This window comes from Xiphias gladius, chromosome 17 (assembly GCF_016859285.1).
Source record: "Xiphias gladius isolate SHS-SW01 ecotype Sanya breed wild chromosome 17, ASM1685928v1, whole genome shotgun sequence".
NCBI lineage: Eukaryota > Metazoa > Chordata > Actinopteri > Istiophoriformes > Xiphiidae > Xiphias > Xiphias gladius.
Window position 1 is genome coordinate 22,712,315 of NC_053416.1, and position 20,818 is coordinate 22,733,132.

Below are 20,818 nucleotides of genomic sequence, written 5' to 3' on the forward strand. Positions count from 1 at the left end.
TTGTCTGTGGGAGGTGATGGAGAAAGAGAGAAGCAGCGATTGGTGGGGGGGGGGGGGTTGTAGGGAAGTCGGGAGGTGGGGGTTGCAGACATGGTAGACACAATCACACACACAGGACCAGATTACACCCAGAGGTCCCAGGGGCCTCATCTGACAGAGGTGTGTCCCTGCCTGTCTCACGGAAAGAAAGACTTCCCCCGACTCTGCAGCACGTCTGGGGGCCCTAGTCTCTCCTGAAGCTGCTTGCTTTAATTTTCTTCAAGCTCAGCTTTTGCTTCTAATGCAAATGATTCAATAGTTTACAGTGCGTAAGCAGAAACAAGAAGTACGAGAAGAAAGTGCACTGGAGAGCAGGTGACGTTCTCCCTCATGGGCCAAGACGGAACAAAAGGGGTTTTTGAGGCTTGTGTGTGTGTGTGTGTGTGTGTGTGTGTCGGAGCAGCTTCAGTGCTTCAAAGCATGTTTTTTTATCTGGGTATGTACCTGTGCTTCAGGTGCGCTCTCACCAGTCTCCGAGGAGAGGCTTTTTTATTCTTTATTCATGTACGCTGCTCTGTGAAGCAGCCGGTCACTTAAGGATGATGGGTGATGACACGGAAGTACCCAGTTCAGGCCCTAGAGATAGGTGATTTGCTGATTTTGTTGAAGAGCTACGAGGTGTGGTTGAAAAAGTAGACTTTCATATAGCAACAGTGAAATAAGAGAATTGTTCTTCTACACTCTCTGACACTTTAAATTGAATTTATGCATTCTCAGAGTTGAAAAAACACAACATTTAAAGCAGGATGCTCTCACTTCCATTTTACTGTATATACATTCAATGCACCTCATGGTTCTTGATAACAAGTGGTCCTTTTCTATAAACGACTGAGAACTGAGGTATTGCTTCCCCCTTGTTAATGTGTGTATGTGTGGCAAAACAGTTATGACTGGGATGTGCGTAGCTCTCATCCGCATTATCAGTCAATTGAAATCAGCGAGTCAAGACCATGTCACCACTGGTTTCCGAGCAGACCCATTTAAGGCATCTTAGTCAGCCTTCCTGTGTCGGCCATGTTGCTGTCCCTTCCTCCTTTGTGTCGGATGATAGATCAGTTGTAAGTGTCTCTTAAGGATGTGCAGGTGCATGAAATCAATATTTATGTGCGTAACTCCGAAGCTTGTCGCTGAAGCGGAGGTTAAAAGTTCCCATGAGGGGAATTACTTACGGTGCCGTTTCATGTTAATTTTGTGGGAGGCACAGAACTAGTATTGTGGCAGTTGTTAATCTTTTTGTGTTGTTACAGATGCCGGTTTTTTATGCCAGAGTTTTTTTTAATTTTCATGACATTGCCAACATTTTGAGTCCAGGTTCCTCATTCATTCTGTTTAACCCACGGTGTCGTCCTGAGGATTAACACCCACCCAAATTAAAAGACAACTAAACAACAATACGTGCATGACCTGAATGACAAGTTACATAACTTTACAATGAACCCTCTAACAAAGCACTGATCAAAGGGCCCTGTCATAATTTTAAGGAAATTAAAATTGACATCGGGGCTGGTGTAGACCTTTCTGCAGTGTAACCATTTGGAAGTGATGTTCTGTGTGTTGTACTTACACAGCTGTCACATTTACTTTTGTCTACTCAAAGCGTAATTTATTCCACTCGGTTTATTTCCCATAGTTTTACAAATTTTCCACCTTCATTGTTTATAAATTGTGTTGGAACAAGGCAAACTGAGTCTAAATACTACAATCCCACAATAAAGACTCAATTTGTATTTTTATTTAATCATTAAGTAAAATCATTTAGCTCAAAGGGAATTTTATTATAAAAGCAAGTCCTCATTAAACAGTTGCTAAACTCCTACCAATCAGAGAAGATTGCAATTTTTAAACCTGAAAACCTCAACAGTATAATATATCAATAATATAATAACCTACAGTATCTGAATAGCTAGTCAAGGTCCACATCAAGGTATTATGATTGATATGCCTGTCAAATAGTATTTCATTTCATTCGATCAGTACCATTTAGCCTTTTGCAAAAGCAACCTGAAAATACTGATGGATGTGGGTCAATATATAATTGTATCAGCTCAATAGAGTATGATACCTTTTACCACTTGAAGCCTAGGTCAGATCAGACAGTTCCACATTATATACAATCTATTCTGTATGTAATTGAAGCTACATATTTATATTGAGTGAAATATTCAAATCTAAAATGACATTTTTATGGCTCCATCATTACATAAAATGATGATGTCTTGTGTATCATTTTATACACTTTTCCCTGTAATTCGGCAGTATATATTTAGTATATTTGGAACCCTGGGAATCTGGAATAGAATTTAAAATAAGGTTCTGTGGGTTTGAACAATCCTTTTCTGCACAACATGAGTTAGTTATGATAGACCTGCCAAAAGTTCTGTTGGGTTAAGCCTTTCTAATGGCATGTTGGAGGCAACCAAGATGTCACTGGATCAAACCACATTTTTAGTGGCCAAAACGCATGTTCGTTTATAAGAATACAGTAGCCTACAACAACTCAGAGGGTAAGGAAAGGACCTTGGAAAAACTTGTCAATAAGTAGGTGCATGTTCCCACTGCCCTGCAGGAGGACAAAGGGCTGATATGAACCAGAATGGCTACCAGTTGCCTGTCCATCCCTTCTGGCCCGGTGACTAAGCAAGAATCAGACCGGACTGGAGCCGGCATCCAGACCCCCTGTGAAGCAATGACACATTGCCTGTGATTCCTCAACTCCTCTATCCATCCATCCTTTACATGCACGCACACACGCATGCACGCATACTTCTGATGACGGCCAGTGTGTGCTGACGTAGCGTACTGTGTTGGTGGTGTGTCATAGAGCCCAGGCATTTTATTTCTTGCCCACCATGACAAAAGGGCGGCTTCATGGCTGCTTTTAGACCAAACCGCCTTGGCGGTGCAAGGCACGTGTGTGTGCGCGTGTGAGGGGGAGTTAAGGAATTACTGATCAAACTATGATGCATATACTGCCTTGTTCTGCACCCCAGCGGTGACCTCATGGTTCAGTAACTGACTCGATCTTTTTCTATGTGTTTCTTTGTCATACAGAAACTGTTTGTGATCATCACCTTCAGCAGGCACATAGTGGAGCGGATGGTCTCTCTCATTGGGTGAGTAGGGCTCAGCTGTGTGTGTGTGTGTGTGTTTGTGTGTGTGCTGTGTGTGTGTGTGTGTGTGTGTGTGTGTGTGTGTGTGGGTGTGGGTGTGGGTGTGGGTGTTCGTATGTGTTTGTGTTTTGCTCAGCAAAAGTAGCCTGTGGGTTGTGCAGCTATCACACATGAAAGAGTTAATACAGAATTTGACGGTTGAGGGACCTTTTGCATGGTCAGGGGGCATTCTGGTAATTTGTATTCCTTTGTGTGAAATCTGCCTCTTCCTCCTCCTCCTCCTCTTCATGACTCTGATGAAGGTCACACAGACTCAGAGGTGGTTTTGGATTAAACACGGTGATTCTGGAAGATGACTTGTTGCTTTACCCTGTTTGAAATGCTTTCTGTAGACCTTGAAACAAAGGTTTTGTCACATTTTGTTCCCCTTTTGGCTCCTTACTCTGCTGTAATAGCCTACATGGTGATTAATGGCTTGGATTTTTCCACTGGATGACTATGGGCATGAACATGTTCTGGCTGCTTCACAGGACAGGATGAACTCTCGTCTATCATAGAAACCTCTTCTCTGCTTTATCTAGTAGGTTATTATCTACGTACCTGACCTCATAGGTAGCACAAAAGAGGGGGCTGCTTCTGGGTCTTTAGAGATAACTATGAAGCAACCTTTTGTCTTTTTGATAAAATAGGGCCTTTCAGGTGTCAGACCTCTCAGGCAGGATGTGCTAGCGTTTATTAGCCTGCAATCTCTCGGAAGGGAAGAGAAATCGAGTTTGAGTTTCCGGTTGGAGAGATGTCACAAAGGAAACTTATTTATGTCAGTATTTTTGGAGGCCCAGCTGAAACCAGCATCAGTGTACTGTGGGTGTAGTGTTCGATATACCAACTATAGGAAGTTATTTTGTAGGACTGAGAGACTGCTTTTATCACGTCCCCCAGACTGATTTTGAAAATGTAAAACCAGTAAAACCTTTTGAAGAAAAATGCAAAGGAAAATGTAAGAGTCACACCTACATGCTACACACACATATAGCACCTCTGGGCTTTTCAAAATAAGGGCTAGATGTAATAGAAGTTGAAAGAGCCTTGGTGTTGGGTGTGGGTGCCATGATGGGTGTCCTTGTAGAGATGCCAGGGGCTGCAGCTGGAAACTGCCCTCAACACACCTGCTTGTGGGAGTGCCATTTATTACACACACTCGCGCACACATACACACATACACGCACACACGCACACACACACACACACACACACGCAAGCAGTCACACTCATTCACTCTTGATCTCTCTCTCTCACACACAGACACGCTTGCTGAAATCAGGCGATGAGATTGCATCAGCTCCCTTCCTTGCCATGTTGTCTTTTGCACAATGAATGTTGAAAAAGAATTCAGTCATTGACGGCTATTAAATAAGCTGCTCTTTTCTGTTCATATGAATTTTTACAGTCGGTTTGTTAATCTTCTTTTAATGCCGCAAATTATATTATGTGCCAATTGAGCTGTGATCAATGAAACTTAGACAGCACAAGCTTTACAAGAAATTTAAAAGGCTTTTAGATACCCTGTGTGTGTGTGTGTGTGTGTGTTTGTGTGTTGGGTTGTGAAAAGACCTGTCCCCTCTGTCAGTCACTGTTCATTGAGCTGCAGACTCAAAGTGACAGTTCATTGGTTATTGACAGGTTTCAGTCTGACTCACTTGTGTGCCTCTTCTCTAAAGGAAGTTTCCCTGATAACTTTTCAACCGTCATCTTCCTTCCTCACTGTGGCCCTTGCACCTTCACCTATGATTTTCTGGTCCTCACTCACTCTTGCTCTCAGTCACACATCACCTTATGAATGGGTGCCAGCCTTTCAATTTTAACACTTAAGGCACAGAGAGACCACAGTGTTAATAATGCAGGTGCTCGAAAATAAATTCACACCTTTACACCTGCTAAAATTCCAGCACCTGCAGTTGCAACCACCTACTATGTACATGCACAGTTGATGTACAGACACACACACACACACACACACACACAGAAACCCTTCACAACACACAGACACTCACATACAGTAACTCAAACATTTGTCCTCTGGATTCTCTCTTTCTCAAAAGTCACTTATACTAAACTTCCACATCTCCTACGTTTCTTTTTTTTCTCACCTCAGCTGCAGGACTTTTCCAAAACTTTCCTTCCTACAAACTCATATTTGAAATAAATCTGGAAATTTCAGTGAGGCATTTCAAACCTGGCCTTTCTTGGAATTGCAGTGAAAATGGAGTTACTCTTTTTTTAAATTTATGTTTATGTAAACAATTTTCAGTAAAATTCTTATTTCTTGGTGTTGCATAAACGGATTCCCAAAACAACGATTTAGAGCCATGTCTGCAAAACATGTTTGTTTTTGAAAGGTCTTACGCTTGTGATTGATTTATGGTTGAGTCTCATCCTTTTATAACATCTGTGCTGTCTTTGATTGCTCCTTGTGAAATGTTTTAAGCATGTGCAGCATTTGCAATCGTTTGCAGCTGTTTTTTCTTCTATAATAAAATTCACTTGTAACTAAATGTTTGTACTTGATGAATAAATAAAGTTAGAAAAATTGTGTCTATAATGTGGAATTTTCATATTTAGACTCAGTTTGCTTTTGTCTGCCTGCCTCTGGATTTATCTCTGTAAACCGAGGGAATAGTATTTGTCTTTGTGGGTGACTAAAGTAACCGTTGGACTTTGGCCGTGGTGATTTCATTCTCGCATGACATAATACAATACTACACAATTAATTTCCTGCTTTTTGCCTGTCAGGTGAGCTATTTAGCACACACACACACACACACACACACACACACACACACACACACACACACACACACACACACACACACACACACACACACACACACACACACACACACACACACACACACACACACACACACACACACACACACGATGCAGAAGTCAGTGACTGTAACCTCTCAGAGTGTAATGCCTTACAAACCATGTTTGTACTGAAGACTATGAAATTTCAAATTATTATAAACTGAACATTAACATTAACTGAACCATTATCTTGAGCATGTTGTTTTCTTGTTTTTAATAAAGTTACTGATCTGTTTTATTCGTTCAAGTTGATAATTATTTAATTTAAATCATATTTCAGCTTCCTGACAAAACACACAAAAACCTCTTTCTCTATGAGTCCATCACAACTTCTCCATGGTAAACTGCTGTTTGTTCAAACTTTAAAAAAAGACATTTTACCTGGTAAATCCCCTGCATTACATTTTGTAGGTTGACCTTTAATTTTAGAAAAAGGCACAGCCCTTGAGTTTCAATTATAGTGAAAACACATACTTTTGGTGATAAGAACAACAATTGTGTGTGTGTGTGTGTGTGTGTGTGGGGGGGGGGGGGGGGCTTTGCTTTATCCAAGCCCTGCATATTTGAGTAGCACATGTAAAGCTGATGAGATCAGAGATTAAAATACTTAAACACGGCCTTCTGGCTAGATGCCATAGTGTGACTGTCAAGTAAAATCTTTAGTACGGTACAGCAGTATAGTTTGGTTTTTTTTGTTTTATTTGGTTAATATTCCTGTAATCATGACAAAGGATGATGTTCTTATTCACTGAACAGGCAGTTCTTCTAAACCTTCATTTAGAAAATATTGTGTTTTTCAACATTGTGGCACTTGAAAATATTTATGTGGTAATCTGAGTTGTGCATCATGATATCGTTGTATTATAGTTGTATGTTTGACTCAGTTAATTTTATAAATGATCTTATATCAGATCTAAATATGGACCTTTTATAGGAATATTTCTAGTAGTTTTCAGACTTTCATCAACAGCTTAAATAAGTGAAGTACTTTTTCTATGAATGACAAATGGAAAACAGTGTGTTACTGAAATTCAATTTCACAGGAGAGGTTTGGATCTGAGGCTTAAACATCACGAGGCTCTAAAACTGTCAACAGCCATTTTCATCACCTCTGTTAACAAAAATGGCCAACTCCAGAGGTTTTTTTTTTATTAGCTGGAAATAAAATGTAGAGAAGATGCAGACGACTTTTTTAGAGCAACTTGAACTTAAGTGAGTTAAAATTTCCATTATACATTTATGAGTTTCTGATATTCCTTTTGAGAGTTAGAAAAAAAAAAAAAAAGGTTCAGTGGAAAAATAAGTTCTGTCCTTGCAGTTGTTCAATCAAGTGAAGTGTTCTTCCTTGTTCAACTGTTTTTCTAATTACTCTACGTTTGGGGCAAAAAAAAAAAAAAGCGTGTCAGACAATTCAAACTTGATGTATTAGTTCTTCATGTGTATTGTGGACACAGATTCTCAAACAGTATCTCTGGCAGACGGGTTTCAATCTAGTTTTCTTGCTGTGCAAAGCATTTAAGGTTAAATCTATAACCTTCTGTCAGCACTAGTGGGATAATAATAAAGATAATTTTGCTTTGAAACGGCCACGATGTCCCAATAAAACCCTGCTTAGGTGCCTTTTGGGCTGATAACAAGAGCTGATAAGCAGGTCCAATAGAGCTGTGTGTCTGATCAGACTTGTTAGGTTTTCCTACATCCTATGACTAACGTACAGATGTCTCCTCTTCAAGACTAACTGTGAGTGTATGGTCATAATTTAGGTCAGGAGAAAATTCCGCTAACTCACACTGATCGAGATCCGAAGTAGTTATATGTTAAGCGGTTTCATGCTGCTTTTTACTGAAAATTTAAATTTATTTTATTGAAATTTTTCAGTTTTTTTTCCCCTCTTGTAAAAAAAAACCCTTATACAGGCTTGCCATCTTTTTAAACTAGGGTTTCGAGTATGTAGATATGATTTTCTTTTTTTTAAAATATCAGGCCTTATACATTTTTGAAAATGAATGTACATCTGTTTTCTTTCTTGTTGGGCCTCTCACTGAACACCTAACACCCTTAGAAAAAAGCCGAAAAATTGATCTTGGATATCTATTTATGACTCATATCCTGCCTTCTCCCACAACTTGCAGATTATCCTCCCTTGAATTTCCTTGAATTTAATGTGTAAGTGAGGTCAATTACTCTAGAAACACTTCAGAGGATGGTGGAGCCACTGCTGCTATGCTCCATATAACTGCAGGGCAACAGGTTCATCTTTTTCTGTGCCCAATTCTCCCTGTCCTCCTTTCTCTTATCTCAACTGGGGCTTTGTCAGCCAGTGAGGTGGTGATATACAGCAGGAAAAGCTCAAAATCACCCAGTGCATGCAGTAATGGAACGGGGAGTTTTCCTGTGTTTGACTTGCAGTCTGGCCCTCCAGTCTCCTCGTTTGATCTGTTGTGAGTCGCTGTGTTTAGGCTGAATTGCTAACTCTGATTCCTGCCACTTTTTCAGCAACCATTCATATGTGATAATATGTGAAGAGGAAAAAATAGAAGTTTTCCCTAATTATGAGAGCAGCTGTAGGGATGAAGGAAATTTAATGCCTTTGGTTTTGAAGTGCTGGTGATTCACTGTCTGCAGGACCCCAGTCAGTGGGGACTGTGGTGGGACCGGGCTTAGTTTCTTTAGAGGTCTGGGAGAGGACAAAGCGCGAGGCAGGTTATAATGCTGATTACATTTTTGAGAATGCGGAAAACAGAAAATGAGAAGAGAGAGAAGCTATTACAGTTTCATCACCTAGTATCTCACAGCAGTATCCTAAATGACTGCTCTCAATAATCCATCATCTCGATTGAGTCAGCAACTCTCCATGTCTTGTATTGACTTTAACAAATCCTTCAGACTCACGTGTCAAGTGGGGGGTTTACCACTGTCAGGCTTTCGTGGAGAAAGCGATTGAGATGCAGAGAGGAGGAGTCCAGACTTGAAAAGGTTATACAGTAGGAACTGGTGTGCCGGGGCCATGGGGGGAACCTTGCACATCTCCATGAGAATGCACCCATTTCCATGTGAGTCCATTTCTAAGGTGGGAGTCCGTTACCAGTACAATGGGCTTGCAGATGGCTGTTCCTGCCGCACAAGGCTGCTGGCATTAGAGGATCACAGCAGGCAGCCCTGCTCAGAGGGAGGCCAGGGGAGAGTCACAGGTCAGGGAAGGGCAGCTGGGGGTTGAAAGAGATGCTGACTGGATCATACTGGAACTTTCCGGATCACAATCAGCATTTACCTGCACCGTAATGGTGCGATTATAACAAGACCAACTGTTATGTTAAACCTTAACCAGGTACGCTAAAGCCGTTTTTGGAGTAAGCATAAGACAGTCAATGGAGTTGGAGTTGGATGACTTCTCAGGCCTTTCAGACTTTGTAATTACTCTGCATTTACACTGTTTGATCTGGTTTCTCTCTGTCTTTTGATTCTTTGCATGTGCCAACAAGATCACACAATAAACTGGATTCAAAGCTGTGTGTGTGTGGAAAAAAGCGGTGGTGGTTGTGGGAGAAAAAGTTATTTTTTGAGGGAGACAGCAACACAGTTTTCATGTCACAAATGGCACATAAAGAAATAGTGATTATTTTAAGTCATTTAATCTATTTTCTTCCTACGTTTCTATTTCCTACTGGACCCGAGTTCACCATACATTCTTGTACACATTAATTCTAAAGTGACTCATGCAAACCTAGGTTAGTGGAGATGTGAAATTGTTGAGAACCATGCTAATCTAACTATTCTTGGTATTCAAAGTAGCGCAGTTATTTCTGTGTACTCACTGCAGTTAAAGGAGAAAGGTATGTTACTGCTTGTTTCCACTAAATTTCAGCCATCTTGAACTGAACCCCCACACACACACACACACACACACACACACACACACACACACATACACACACACACACACACACACAGCTCATATAGAAACTAGGTTTGTTTCGTACTAAATGTGGGGTTGTCTGGGTTGAAGGTAACTGGTTTGGTCTTATCAGAGGAGAAAGTCACTCAGCAGGGAGGGATTTTTTTTTCAGTCTTTTCTATATCATCACATACATCTGTGTAAAGCAGATTGCACCAATCTGAAAAAAAGAATTTTCCAGATCAACCCATATCTGTTCGTGTAAAAAATACACAGGACAAATGAAGTGAAGTGCAGTCTATGCTAACTCTTATTAGCTGAAGTTATTTGTGTTACTTGTGGCGATGTATTGCACCCTAGCAGACTGTAACTGCTCCCTGTCCTTGTGTTGAAGAATAGTAAACAGATTAAAACTCCAAAATGTCGCTATTTTTCTTTAACCATTTGCACGGCAGTCACTTCACTGCTACTATAAATACAGTAGTCCTCTTTGGGTCATGTGAGCAAAGGCTTCCTGTTAACCCAATCCACAGGAAGGGAGTATATTTGATCCTATTAGTCACCGGGTGCTCTGGTCACCTGAGATACGCCCTGACAAAGATGGCATTGATCGGTCCCTCCACAACCTGCCCTACTCTTTCTACTTCGGGTGGCGGGATCAGAGGCAAACAGGGCAACACAGTGGGGGTGAGGGATGTTGCGGCAGGTCGCAGTCCACTCTCTTTTTATATGGCGTCGTTAAGTTTAATGCGAAGCTCTGTGGGGCATCCATTTTCTCATCTCCCCCACTTCCATTCTGATTACCTTGGCCCCCAAGCTCTGACAGAAATACAGAGGCAGTAACAGTTAGAGAGAGGTTTGACTCGGAGCCAGAAAGCCTTACCACAGCCATTTAGAATAATATTCAGTCACTCAAGAAGACTTATTGTTCAGATCGTGGACTGTAGGCCTATTTTTGTGGTAAATAGCACACTGAGTCCTTTAGTGAAGGGGTGCGCAAAGATCTGAATGTAATTGTAGCTTTCATGAGTAAGTGTGTATGTGTGGGTGTTTGTGTGAGAGAGGGAAAGATAGAAAGAGATGGAGAGGTCAGATGTGGGTTCCAGGTCTGGTTTCATATTATGTGCCCCTCAGGCACAGTGTGTATCCCAGGACTTCCTGCTTTATTCATCCCTGATTCATTTGTTTTGGTCCTCAGTCTCACACTCTGCACCATACCACACATACTGCTCGCTCATCAAGTCTTTCCTGCACATGCTCAGGCCAAGGCTGTGAAATTACTAATGTATTTATTCAACAGGATGGCAGCCGGCTTGTATGTTGTTTCAGGAAACAGTACGCCATTGATTCATTTTTAGAGCAGCTCATTTATCAGGGGAAAACAACGTGACCTTGAGCTCTTAATCAGCATCATCCACTGAAGTGTATTGTCTTGTAAGTCCCGCGAACGTCGTAAAGTGTGCTGTAATGTCACCAGTTGTCATGAGTATGTGTGTCTGTATCTGTGTGCTTTGAGAGGAGTCATCCCAGACAGGCCCTGAGTCACAGGCCAGCCGGGCAGCCATCCGGACCACTCTCCCGCCCCGCCCTGCCCCCGCCACACCTCAGTCAAAACAGACACATTGTCCACCATCAGCCCAATTCGCAACAGCGTCAAGTTATGAAGAGGGAGAGACAGTAAAGAGGGTTTGTTTGTGATCAATCCTACCGTAAATATGCTCAGGGTTTTCCGATTGAGAATAATCCATGTTAGGCCTCATCCTGATAACAAGAGCAACCATGAATCTTAACTACGAGGAGGCCGTGTTTGTTTGTTTTATCCCAGGCACATAAATAATTAGCTTATTATTTTATTTTGTCTAACTTTGAAGATTCACCACTGTGAAGGAAATTTATTACTAGACTGCTATGGGATCTTGAATCACATCCACACAGCATAACAGCTCTACTGGGATATAATGTTGTATTTTGTTTTTCACTAGACTGCACTTTTTCTCAGGTTCTTCAGTGTTCATATACTGTAGCATACTGTCGTGCAGACATCAGGAACCTTTGCTTGTCCGCTTTCACTGGCTTCTAATTACAACCTCTACATTGTGTAAACACACATGCAAGCCTATACGTACAACTGTTCAGAAAGCAAATAAGATTACTATAATCACTTTTGGCAATTTTACAGTTTTTTGCAACTGGCATGTACAAGCCTGTTTTTAAAAAAAAAAAACGATTAAATTGGCCTTGCTCTCTGTCTTTACGATGAGTTTCTCTTTGTTGGTTTGTTAAACACTTATACACTTGTACTGCAGCCAGAATAGAATGTGCAGTTTTGAAGGTGAAGATCCACAGCATGTTGTGGCTTTTGACAGATGCGTAGTAACCTATGTGGTTGTCTGAGCAGCATTTCACAGTATATATGAACCACAAAGACTCCATACAGTCCCACAGCGTACTGTAGTCTGAAAAAGTCCCACACATACAGTTTCGGGCTCGCTGGGTAACCTGCTGTGTTTGATTAGTGACATGCATTGCGTTTATGGGACAGTTGAGCTTCAAACAGCGTCAAGTTCCCATTTATTTCACGTGCCATTAATTTTCCATCCCATAACCATGTTTCTGTGGTGTGTTCTTGCCATTCATATCTATTTAAAATGTCGTAATGTGTTCATTTAACCCCTCTTTTATGTTCGGGTTTCCCATTTGAGACTAATAAAATGTAAATTTAAACAGAAATACAGTAGGTGGGGTTATCACCAGCTCATTAGGTGTTCATTCTGAAGAGAGGGCTAGACATTGTCCCGTAGGAAACAATGTCACCATAGATCCCATCGGCGGCAATTCCGCCAAACATGACATCACACAATGGATGGAGACTCTCTGCATAACCCCCAATGCCCTACACGTCCTCTTCTTCTTCTCCCCCTCCACCTCCTCCCTCCTTTTCCAGCCTGCCTGTTGCTGCCACTCTACAAGTAGCAGTATGACTTGTCTGGATGTGTCTCCACTCACGTCTGACTCATTGAGCAACTTTTTCTCACCATTGGAAGGGTCTATGCCTGGTTATCCAGTGACCCAGCAACTCCACTCACCTCTACACCCAGACCAAGAGGGGCATCTGTGTGGGCATCCTGACCTGATCCTGGGGGGTAGGAGGGGTTGGAGGGCTGTTTTATGTGGCTGTTTGGGAAGTGAGAGGAATAATAGACTGCTATAATTGGTGCCCCTTGATTTCCTGGCAGCACTGCGGGCACCCGAGAGGATAGCATGTGTCCGAGCCTGTTTACATGTGTGTGAGTCTGTGTATGTGTACGTGTATGTGTGTGTGCTGGCTGACACAGATGGCTGTGGAGCAGAGATGTGATAAACACCCTGGGCAGGGGGATCTCCGTCGAGGAGTGGGCTCCATGTTTTAGTGGTGAAGTCACTGGGAAAAAGCCCAGTTGAACTGGAGGAGGAACAGACACACACACGTACAGGCAACTACACACACACACACACAGATAACCTTACAACATTTGCACATGAATCAAAATTTTCCTTACGCTGAAGTGAAACACACTCCTCCTGCCATAATTCCATTATTTCACTATTCAAACACTTAATAAAATCAAATTTAAGCAATAGTATTTTATCAAGCCTTTAGCTGAAAAAAAAAGAGTCAGATCATGAGTGTTTTGCCCGAAGATGGTGTAAGGGTCAGAGTTTGAATACCTCAGGTCAGAACGCTGCCTAACAGTACGTGTGCGTCTTGCAGTGTCTCTGCTGTTATGTTAGGTGTGAACTGTGGCCCTGTGGAGCATTGGGTAACACTAGCGATTGCCTAAGCCAGTTGTTGTGATGATGTCGTAACCAGTTGGACCTGGCCAGGATTTGGCTGTCATGTGAGCCCTTGTTCTCTATCATCCCCTGCCTGGAACGTCAGGGCACGCGTTTCTGTACCTGCGTGTGTGTGTGTGAGTGTGTGTGAGTGTGTGTGTGTGTGTGTGTGTGTGTGTGAGTGTGCACCTTGAGAATTTCATTATCATAAAGAAGAAGGAAATTGTGCATTTTATCAGTGTGTATGTATGTGTGCTCGAGTGCCATTGGAGGTGGCCACCGTTAGAAAGGACAGAGAGGTCAAAGGTCACGTCTGACTCATGGCCTGTGGAATTTAGTTTTCACAAAACGAACACAGGACGCCTAAACACGATCCACACTCCGTGAACAGCAGCAGGAAATGATAGTTCATTAAAAAATGAGAGGCTGAGATGGTGCTCACAAATTAACCCTTCACAGTAATAAGTAGGCTGCTGGAAGCTGACAGATGTGGGGTTTTCCCTCCATATCTTTTGTTTTCCTTTGCTTATCCCCTCCTCATTTTTTTCCTTATTATTGATCAAATTAGCCCCATTTCCTGCTTTACGTGCTGACAGGCACAGTTTCAAACACCGGTTGTTGCAGTGTTATTGGAGGTAGAAGTTATATGACAAGTATATTTTTGTGCTCAAGGCGGGAATAATCACAGATTTACCACCAGAGGTACATTTACAGCACTCATGACCAGAGCAGATATGTAGCATTTGGTACCTAGTTGTAGTTTTAAATTTGCAAGTTTGAAGCAGAGGATGCTGTTTTGTACCTACAGCCTGCAGCCCTAGCAACAAGCAATGTCCTCTGAGGGATGCAAATACAGAATGTGCTGCCTTTTCTGTTTTAGAAAAATGTGGGATTGCCTTCAAAACCCAGAATAGCTGGTCACATAATGAAATTAGTTTCTTGTTGGTTTTAGCAATTATCTAAATTTGACTTTGATTCTAAAGTCCACTTGTGGGCAGCATTGTTGAATTTCATTTAACACATTGATATAAATTGTCATACACTTTTGTCTTGCTCATTTGTTTATGTTGCACAGATGTACTGAATGACCACACTGAGGAAGTTTTTGGAAAAATGGAAAAAGTGATCAGTTCGATGGCATTGTAGGACAGTGATGGTGCTGGACAAGAGCTGCTCGTGTTGACTGAATATTGTTCAAACTCTGTTTGGCCACTTTGAATCTACCCCTGGATGAAGAGGTATACCCCTTGAACAAAGAAAGTGTGTGTGGATGATACATGTCAACTTTCTGTTTGTCCTCCGGTTTGTTTGAATGCATCATATATTGACAGGGGTCTGAAACGGTTTTTTACCTGCTTCAGCAAAAACCTAAGAGTCAGCAGTTTGAGCTGCTGAGTTCCTCTTCCCACATATCATACATAGTCAGTCATGTTAAACAATTTTTACTTGTTGATTTTCTTTAAATGCCTTTGTTACAACTTTGCATTTTATTTAAATCCTCTTAGCCTCTATTTTTCATTACATTTGATAAAATAAGAAATAAAAGTGTCCTTGTTGCATCTAATAAACCTTCGAGAGATTTACTTTTGATTTCTATATTTCATTAATTTTTTACTTCATTTATTGATTCACGTTAGCGACAAAATGGAAATCATTTGATGGCGCTACGATCATTAGAAGCCTACATGTTACCTATTTGATGCTGATTAATAACTTAATTATCACCCACACTGCTTATGTTTACTAATGCGTACAGTTATATAAAATCTACTTACAATGAGGATAATTAGTCACACATACATACTGGGATTATTTTTTTTAACCTAAGTAAGTGGCTTTCGCACAACTTCTGGAAGTAATTTAATCAGTTGGAGAACCACTTTTATAAAGTTTTAAAGTAGGATCCACACATGCAGGGTTTTATGGTTGTAAAACCACCTAAATTTTAAGACTTTTCATTATTGTTATTATTAACTATCCCATATTTTTTCCTCTTTAGAGGATGAAAGTGAGAAGAGTCACAATTTAAAGATCTGTTCGGATTAACTGCAATGTTTTTTTATGCTTGACAATAAATTTAATATGTCCATTTATATTTTGGGATACAAACCTACAAAAAAAAAGAAGAATATCATGTGAAATACATAGAAAAATTCCTCAATTAATATACAACATAAATTCATGCAAAAATCATAACTGTTTTCTCTCCTTAACAACCACATTAAATGACAAGAAAAACTGAAGACAAAAACTATAAATTGAATGTTATTTTAGGCACACTGGTGATACATAAAATTAGAGACATGAATCTATGAGCTTTATTTTCATCATGAGTAGTAGTTGCATTTCATGCATTTAATTAAGGACTAGATTATTAGAACTAACATGCATGCTGTTCTACGGTAATACTTTAGTGGTTATTATGAAATTATGCTCGACAAAAATGGAGGCATGATCGGTTTTAGTTATAAATGAGGGCTTTATAGTTTATATAGAAATTTAGCAAGAGCTTTTAGAGAGTAAAAATCAGGCTTTGTGCTTTTTAAAAAGTAAATAGTTCTGCTCATAGTGATTTATTTCCCTGTTTCTCAAGGCCACAGTGAGGATAGAAGAAGAGGATACAAGTGAGGAGTTTTCTTGTACTCTGAGCACAAGATTTTAACAAACCCATTGTTAAGTTTGTTCAGTAGCTGCTGAGTAAATAGTTCAGGCTTACTGTTTGCCAAATTACATCTTATGGTTGTTATAAATTTCAGCTTCTAGCTGTTCCTGTCCTTGCCAGCTCAACTCAGACAGAACTCAGAAAATACTGTTGTAAATTTCCAAACTTTGACTGAAAACTGAGATCAACTTTTACAACAGTTTCTGTACAACATAATACCATTTATTACATAAAATTAATACATGCACAAGTTACACAATTTCTCATTCAATTCCAGCTAACAGGAAGTTAATTTTATCTCAGACTAAGAAAGATAATCTTCTGGGCTTCTTTCACACACACAGAAAGGTGCACAGCACAGGTACTCACTTGTAAATTATAAACACACGTACAGTAGAAATTTTCAAATCCAACAGTTTCAAAACATGTTCTGCAGAAAGTGAAAATATATCCCCAAAAAGCACAAAATCATCAGATTTTTAATGGAAAAACCAAGAGACAGTCCTGACTCTGAGGTATTAAGAACGTGTTTTGGGCTGCTGGCTTTGAGCTTCTTTGTTGGTGGATTTGCCCAGGCTCATGACTCAGTATTGCTCATCGTGTAGGAGATGATTTGCCCGCCATTTCTGAAAACAGTTTCTCTCACTCTTTGTTCTTGCCTGTTTACTTTTATCTGCTGAACTAGTGTACTTCTCAAATGTTTTTGAACATTTCTCTCTCCTGTGCAAACTCATAGTCGGCTTTTCATTACAATTATGTATTTTTAAATGAGTTTGGTAAGTTTCTGAGGTGTAGAGGTGCTAGGAATTTTGTGAAGTGGGGGATGGGAATAGTACAGGCTTTGTTTCCCTCCAAAAAAAAAAAAAAAAAAAACCTAGCTTGATTTTTGATACCGTGTGTCCTAACCATTTTCTATTGTGTAATTTATAGCGTGATCCATCTGTTACACTTCCTGTCTGCTTTATGTCCACTCACATGTAAGATATCATTACTTGGTATAAAGTTAATCATTACCAAAGGGCTTCCTTGTTGTAAATTCAATCATTTAACACAACCTGTTTTTTTCTTCTCACAACAACATAGGTGTGTGCACATGTGTGTGTGTTTGTGTGTGTCTGTGTGTCAGTGTGGAGCTGGGGAGGGACGGAAATGACTTGCCTCCTTCAGAGAAAGTTATCAGCTCTAAACTCAACCGTATGTGACATGACTGCCCACGCAGTCTTGCCTCTGATGTGTCTGAGCTTTGATGATGCCTCCTCAACAAGAACAAAAGACGTAAAGGTGGAGCATACAGAATGCTTTGAAACAATGGCTCATGGGATGTAATTGACTGTGTATAGCCACAAAGGAGAATAAGTGAAGGTCTTTAGTATATATTTGTTCAGTGATTAATCACTAACTCCAGCCCAGGGATGGGCCACTGATTCGCTATTCTAGGGCATTCTCTGCAGTCTCTTGCGTCTTTTTTTTCTTTGAGTGAGTGAGTGTGTGTGTGTGTGTGTGTGTGTGCGTGTGTGTTGGGGGGGGGGTTCAGTAGTGTGCTTGTAGTTGGTGGCTAAATCTTGTAAAGGGTTTCCTAATATGGGCCGTCTTACAGGAGCGCCCTCCCCCGTGGGCCATCCCCCCCAGGTCTCAGCCAGTGATGACACAGCTTGGGTACGACTCACTTCCTCATTAATTGGCTGAAACCAGTTCTTACAGGAACCGCCTGTGATAAATGTGAGAGTTCTGAGAAGTCATTCATTTCTCCTCGCTGCAGCGGCAGAGGAGGCACTGCAGGGGAGTTGAACGAGTTCACTGATGTTTGTGTGTGTGTGTGCGTGTGTGTGTGTGAGAAAGAGAGGGAGAGGGAGAGAGAGAGAGGAGAGGGAGGAAGCCGAGTATGTGTGTGTGTGAGAGCAGAGCAGAGCAGAGCAGAGCGGGAGAATGTGGGTGACTACTGATGCCACGGCTGTCGTATAAGGACCAGCTAACTTTATTTCTGCCTTTTATCTTTTTTTTTTAAAAATGTAATTTTTTCTTTTTACTTTTTCTTTTTGGGCAGCACTGTTTTCCGTGGCTATGGTACAGTCTGTACTTTTTGTTTCTGTGTGTGTGTGTATGTATGTTTATGTGTGTGTGTGTGTGTGGGGAAGAACAGTGAAGGGATCGCACTCGTTGCTCTCTCCGTCTTTCTCTCTTCACGGAGAGAGGAAGCAGGGGAGACCGACACAGTACAGGAGATAGGACAGCATGCCTCCCTTTGTTGCTGCCCTTGGGCTGGTGAGTAACAATGATGTGACGTGATTTGTGCCCCCCCCCCCCCCCCCCCGTTCTTCCTCCATGCCCCCTCCGCTCTCTTTCTCTCTACCCCCCCCCCCCCCATGTTGGTGGAGGCAGAGCTGTTCCACTGCTGGGTGCGGCACTGCAGAAGCCCTTCAGGGAGTACTTGGAGGCCCAGAAGGCCAAGCTGCACCATCGTGCCGGAGAGGGGATCCCAACTGTAAGTACAGGGGCCTCAACCCCAAGCTCACAGCCTCTATTCATTCACGTCTGCGCGCCAAGAAAAGAATGTGGCCCCCTTACTTTTGCCTCTTTCATTCCTTCTCCCTCCACTTTTTTGTGTCCCTTTTTTCTCTTCATCTAAGCCTTCCTTTACATCTCTGACCTATTTTCTCTCATGAACACAATTAATTCTGTTTTCACCTTCTTTACCTGTACCGCTTTTTTTTGTTTTGTTTTTTTTAAATCAGTTTTATATATTCTTTTTAAACCTGATTTGATGTTTCTAAAGGAAGTCTTGATGTTGTAGATTTCACTATAACCTGTAATGATACAGTAGATTACAGAGGCTTGTTTAGGGCCAGAGTGACAGTGTGGGTTAGCGCTGTACTGGGCGGGCTGGAGGGGAGGGAGGAGAAAGAGGGGAGGAGGAGAGGGGCCAGTGTGGGGTCTGGCTCCACTCGCTGTATTGAACTGTACTACTGTAGCGCGGGGCGTGCTGACTCATGCTCCATCTTACCAATTGGGAGTGTGTGTGTGAATGTGGTCACTCCCCTATGTGTCACACACACACACACACACACACACTTGCACTCAGTGCTCCGCCTGAACCCAGCACTGACTGTAGACCAGGTCCCCCCCCTCCCCGTGACAATCCATCAAAACCCCCGTCTAGAACAAAAAGAGCCAGTTGTAGCTGTAGCCTATTTCTCTTCAAAGCTTTTTTTTTTTCGCTCCTCTGTCTCACTCCCTCTTTCTCTGTCTTGCTCTAAGTGATTCATTGAAAACGATTTCTTTTTTTTTTTTTTTTTCTCTTTTATGCGCTTACTAGGAGGGAGAAGAAAAAAAGGATAGACTTTGAGTTGCACAAGGACAGATTAAGGCATTTCTAGAACAATGTTCCTTTTTTCTTGTAACTTGAGCCTCCTGCAGTTACAGGAGAGAAGCAAGCCAATTTAACTTGGTGGAGGCAGGCTGCAGGCTGGGGTCAGTGGGGGCGTTAGGAGGGAGGACGGTGGGGGCTGCCGCGTGTTTTATTACCCCTGATCTCTATCTGTCCAGCACATGGAGCCGGATCCCCACCTAGCCTACAGCATCAGGAGCAGAGGGGAGAGCAGGGTGTGGGGTGTGTGTGTGGGTGGGGTGGGGTGGGGGGGGGGGGGGGGGGGTAAGGAGGGAGGGGGGTGGGGATAGGGGGTGGCCCTCAGTTTACTGACCAAGCTCTTCTCCTCTCTCTCTGTTCTCTCTGTGGTTCCTGGCAGGAGGAGAACTGGCTGTCGTGGCTCTTTGAGAAGGTTGTGGTCATCATGGTATGCTTCTTTGTCTGCTCCATTGTCAACTCCATGGCCCAGAGCTACGCCAAGCGCAAGCAGCCGGAGAAGTGCTCGGAGGACAAGACGGAGTGAAGGCCACGGCAAACCAGCAACTTCAAAGCTCCCACCACTCCTATCCTCATTTCTGCTCTCCCTCTTGGCTGATACCCCACCATTATCTGAGGCAAAATATCAGCCCCCATCTGGTTTCTCTCTTGTCATTGTATCAACATGTTGATGTTGAACTTGGACTTCCATTGACTTGCTCTTTAAGGCTTTTGCATTTGGTAGTGATTTCCACGATTTGTTCTCTGTAAGGTAGGTGCTTGTTGGGTTACGTGCGAGTGTGTGTACGCTGTTGTGTTGTTTAAGTGTCTCAGTTGGTGCTTTTAGCAGCTCCCAAGCATGTGAGAAGAAGCTGCTGGCAATAATTCTTCTCGGTGAGGCCTTAAGCTGCACTGTTTGTTCCACTAGGAAAACCGTAAAAGTCTTATATCTTCATAGTCACTTGAATTCACTTTATTTGAATAAGCTAGGATTGTTACTTTTGATTATGTTGTGAGTGTTCTGTAAAACCAGCACATTATTTGTTCAATACCCTATTTATATATGATTTAGATTTGCAAGTTTATTTATA

The 20,818-nt window shown here is 41.8% G+C and overlaps 1 protein-coding gene and 1 long non-coding RNA gene across 2 annotated transcripts in view; both read left to right on the forward strand.

Annotated features, from left to right (window-relative positions):
- LOC120802117 (vacuole membrane protein 1-like) overlaps positions 1-3,163 on the forward strand; it is a 32,844-nt gene extending 29,681 nt beyond the window's left edge. Inside the window, exon 7 of the mRNA XM_040149605.1 lies at positions 3,091-3,163. Coding sequence (XP_040005539.1) covers positions 3,091-3,156 — 66 coding nt within the window. The 3' untranslated portion in view covers positions 3,157-3,163. The remainder of the gene's footprint in view (positions 1-3,090) is intronic.
- Positions 3,164-18,162: 14,999 nt separating this feature from the next.
- Positions 18,163-20,603, forward strand: LOC120802118. The gene is made up of 3 exons (XR_005709190.1): positions 18,163-18,649; positions 18,767-18,869; positions 20,131-20,603. It is a non-coding gene; the product is annotated as an uncharacterized LOC120802118 (long non-coding RNA).
- Positions 20,604-20,818: the final 215 nt, after the last annotated feature.